The sequence below is a fragment of the Ptiloglossa arizonensis genome, chromosome 11 (assembly GCF_051014685.1).
Source record: "Ptiloglossa arizonensis isolate GNS036 chromosome 11, iyPtiAriz1_principal, whole genome shotgun sequence".
Classification (NCBI taxonomy): domain Eukaryota; kingdom Metazoa; phylum Arthropoda; class Insecta; order Hymenoptera; family Colletidae; genus Ptiloglossa; species Ptiloglossa arizonensis.
The window spans coordinates 7,357,076-7,360,897 of record NC_135058.1 but is presented as its reverse complement, the minus strand read 5'-3'; the positions used below and the strand labels follow the sequence as shown (position 1 = coordinate 7,360,897).

At 44.0% G+C, this 3,822-nt stretch overlaps 1 protein-coding gene across 1 annotated transcript; it reads left to right on the top strand.

Moving 5' to 3' along the window:
- The first annotated feature begins 367 nt into the window (after nt 1–367).
- Nucleotides 368–3,323, top strand: LOC143152569 (trypsin 5G1). The gene is made up of 7 exons (XM_076322868.1): nt 368–389; nt 492–598; nt 671–780; nt 879–1,017; nt 2,116–2,229; nt 2,299–2,482; nt 3,022–3,323. Exons 1-7 carry the CDS (start codon nt 368–370, stop codon nt 3,123–3,125), a joined length of 780 nt encoding a protein of 259 aa, XP_076178983.1. The 3' UTR covers nt 3,126–3,323.
- Nucleotides 3,324–3,822: the final 499 nt, after the last annotated feature.

Sequence of the window (3,822 nt, the reverse complement as noted above, 5' to 3'; positions counted from 1 at the left end):
TCGTTCTGAATCGAACATTGAACTAAACGTAAACGTATTATCAGCGAATCAGATACAAGGTAACGCAGTGTCGCGCTTGCAAATTCGTCGAGACTTGCACGTAATTTCGCTACTCGTTGAGCTTATATTCACGAACGCGTGAATATAATAAAATTCGTCACCGAATTCGAATTCCACGGTGAATTCAACTCGAGAAACTTACACGTTCCTCGATTCTTCGCGAATACCGAGTCGATCGTGTTCGAATAATACGGAATAACGTTGATAATTAACGGATAATAACGGAAAATTCTGCCGCGGTTTCGCGTAAAATTTCCCAACCGTGAGACCGAGATGGGAAAACTGTTTCCCTTGTAATCGGCGGAAAATGCTCCCCAAACGATACCGAGGTTCGCGAACAAACGAGAAAGAAACGTAGCAATCACACGCGCCAGTGGCCTCGGCAGCGCGCGAACGCATTAAACATTCCGTCTGATTTGAATGTTGTACAGACGATTATCGGGAAAGAATCGGTTCGAAGTCAGCACGATCTCCGGGCACGCTGGAATCCCGGATTATCGGAGGAGAGAAAGCCACCATAGAGAAATATCCATTTGCGGTTAGTACAACGTGCGATCGATCGATCTTCACGGTCGATTTGGCATTTAGAAAATCGTTGCCTCTCCCGCAGGTCTCGTTGCAGAACAATGGTACGTTTTTCGGCCACCAAGTCGAGCATTTCTGCGGCGGTGGTATCGTCGGGGAAAAGTGGATAATAACGTCAGCGCAGTGTGCTCTCAGGCAAGATTAATATATCGCATTGTCAGCCGGGTGCCGGTTCGCGTGTACGATTGCACGCGGTTCGATACGTTTTTCTTCTCTGTCCCGCGCTTTTACAGGGTACGCGTCAAGAGCTTCCACGTGAGGGCCGGCACGACCTATTATTACAAGGGCGGTGAGATTTACGCGATTAAAAGCGTTGCGATCCATCCCGCCTTCAGGGAATCTAATTACGACTACGATATCGGTCTGATCGAGGTAAAACAGATTTGTTTTATTTTTTTTCTTTCGTTTTTTCAAGAATACATCGAATACTGGAAAAAGTTCGCGCGAATTTATAGTTGGACATTCGAATTTCAACTTGACTCGAACTTGTTTCGAATGTAAGTTCATCGAACTGTTTATCGAATCTTTCGAAAATATCGCTATTGTTATGTTATTTCTAAAAGGTATTAGATACTGGAAATTCGATTTATATCCGACGAAGAAACGAACTTTTTCCTCCACCTAATATTTAGCCTCTGTTAGAACTGTTCGCGAAACGATTTTGAAAAAAGAAACATCGATCGCGAGCGTATCACTTTTTCTTGCCGTTGTAATCATTTTTCCCGATACGAAACTCCAGGGGGGTGGATTTCGTTCGAGTGTTTCGAGATCTTTTCCTTTTAAGCGATTTTGAGCAAATTGAAAGTACACGGTATGAAATCTATACGAACGACTTTGAAACGTCACGCGAACGTAGACTACCGACTCCGAAACAGAGTTAACGGAGGATAATTTCGAATACCAAGAGCAGAGCTCTTTCCAAGTAGAGTTTTATCGAATGAACTAGATACTGAGAGCTACTGCTTCTTATTAATACCGCGAAAGAGGAACAATTCCTATATGAACAGTGTACGCGGTAAAGAAACGTTGCACGTGCATCGGTCGTTACACGTACTCCATAAAATTCTGCAGCTGTAAAGAAAATGTTACCACGGAAACAAAGCTTCGTAATATTCAATTATCCGTGGCACGGGTGAGTGAACGTCCAACAAAGTAACGAATGCTATTAGTTCGGATTTAGTATGTTCGTAAATTGTTATTTCGCGTACAATGGTGACTCGCGACCAAGAACGAGGAAGAAATTCAAACAATGGACGTCGGTGAAAAAATGTGATCAATTATCGAAACGATTTATATTTTACCAGAGGTCTTGACGAGACGTGTTTCTAGAAACTCTTTCATATAACGATTATTTTAATTTCATCGAGATTACAAATGTGTGCTTCAACGAGCCACAGGCTACGCGAAATTGCATCGGTAATTAACGATACGTATACATATATAAATATTTTTCGTTCTCACGACAACCAGCTTTACGAAAACATCGAATACGATAATGGCAAGCAACCGATCAAATTGCCGCGAATCCATTCGACGATCGGGGATGGTTCTGAGGTTCGAATCGTCGGTTGGGGTGCATCCGTGGTAAGAGCGATGTCGAAACCCTCGAGAACGTTGTACCAAGCGGTGAAATATTGCAACCGAGCTGTTTAGTTCTTAGGTCCCGTCTCGGAGGAACTTTTGTGCAGCACGATGCAGAAAATTAATAACGAGGACTGCCAGCAGGCCAGCGGGGGTGACTTATTAACGCAGAGAATGTTTTGCGCCTTATCGAACACCACTAGCGCCTGCGTCGGTGATTCGGGTTCGCCTCTCATTTTTAACGGCTCGTTGTTCGGTAAGTTTCAATTACCTTGTTCGAGGTTTTCCCAACTGGAGGATGTCCACGACATTCGTTCAAACTGTAACGTAAAAGGTAGAAATATTCAATAATTTCTTACTTCGTATCCAGCGCGTATCACTAATTTTTTACATCGCTTTATACTACTTGTTACGACAGTGGAATACGTACTCTGCTCGCTGTTGCCTGTTTCTTCGTTTCGAAGAAGAGAAAGCGTTGTTTCTCGAGATACTCTGAAAAACTGACTCTTCTAGCACTCTTAACGATTACCGGCCATTCTCAACGATTCTTCGCGTACGTGCACACACGCACGGCCGTCATATATTATTATTTCGACGCGCGCGTACATTTTAATTTGCATCTCGAAGGGTCTTGCAACCTCTCGTAAAATTATTCTACGAGGAAAATCGACAATCGTAACGCGTATCTAATTTCGCTCCACTTGGTCGTTTTAATCCCGCGAATCGTACACCGTCTCGGTACTTGTTACAATACTCGCTATTAGCGACTAATAACCGAATCGTACGATTCCATAGGCGTAGCATCGTGGAGTCGATCCTGCCAGTTGGAATATCCGACCGTTTACACGGCAATATCCGAAGTGAGCAACTGGATCACCACAGTCACCGGTATAGCTTGATCCATCGGTGCACCATGACGCAACACGTTCCAGAACACGTGGAATATTTTACGAATCATTTAACGCATTTGCCACGTCTCGACTCAACGTTCGCCAACACGACCCTCTTTGTTACGAGCATTCGGAACTTTCATCGAGCGGTAACCAGACGCCATCTGTATCGTCTCGAACCTCGAAACGACTCCTCGAAGAATAAAGAAATTTAACACACAGCTTGTCACGCGTTGAAATCATTGCACGAATCGTTCCACGACAAAGTCTACGTGAGTTTACGGACAGTCTCTCGCACCGCCTCGAAGCTGGCAAAGCGAAATAAATTCTTCAAAAGAATTACGGTGCAACAACAGAGAGAATACAACGCGTAGAGCCGTGTCGGGACACATTGATTTTATTTTTAAGGGATATTTTTATCCATCCACTGTATAGAAGAACCACAGGGAAGTAATTTCCAGAAACTTTCGGTAAGGAGCTGTTCGATGCTCCGTCGTAAAATTCGCTCCATTTTGACACGGCTATTTGATGAGAATCGCGACGAATATTAAACGTTTACAGACATCGTCGACGAACGACGGTTGTTGTATTTACAAAAGGGGAACGACGCGGAAGATAAAACGTCGCGACGTGGAAACTCTACTCGCAGGGCGGTGTAGGGAAGTGCGCGCAACGAAAAATATCGATGAACCCCGACGATACCTTC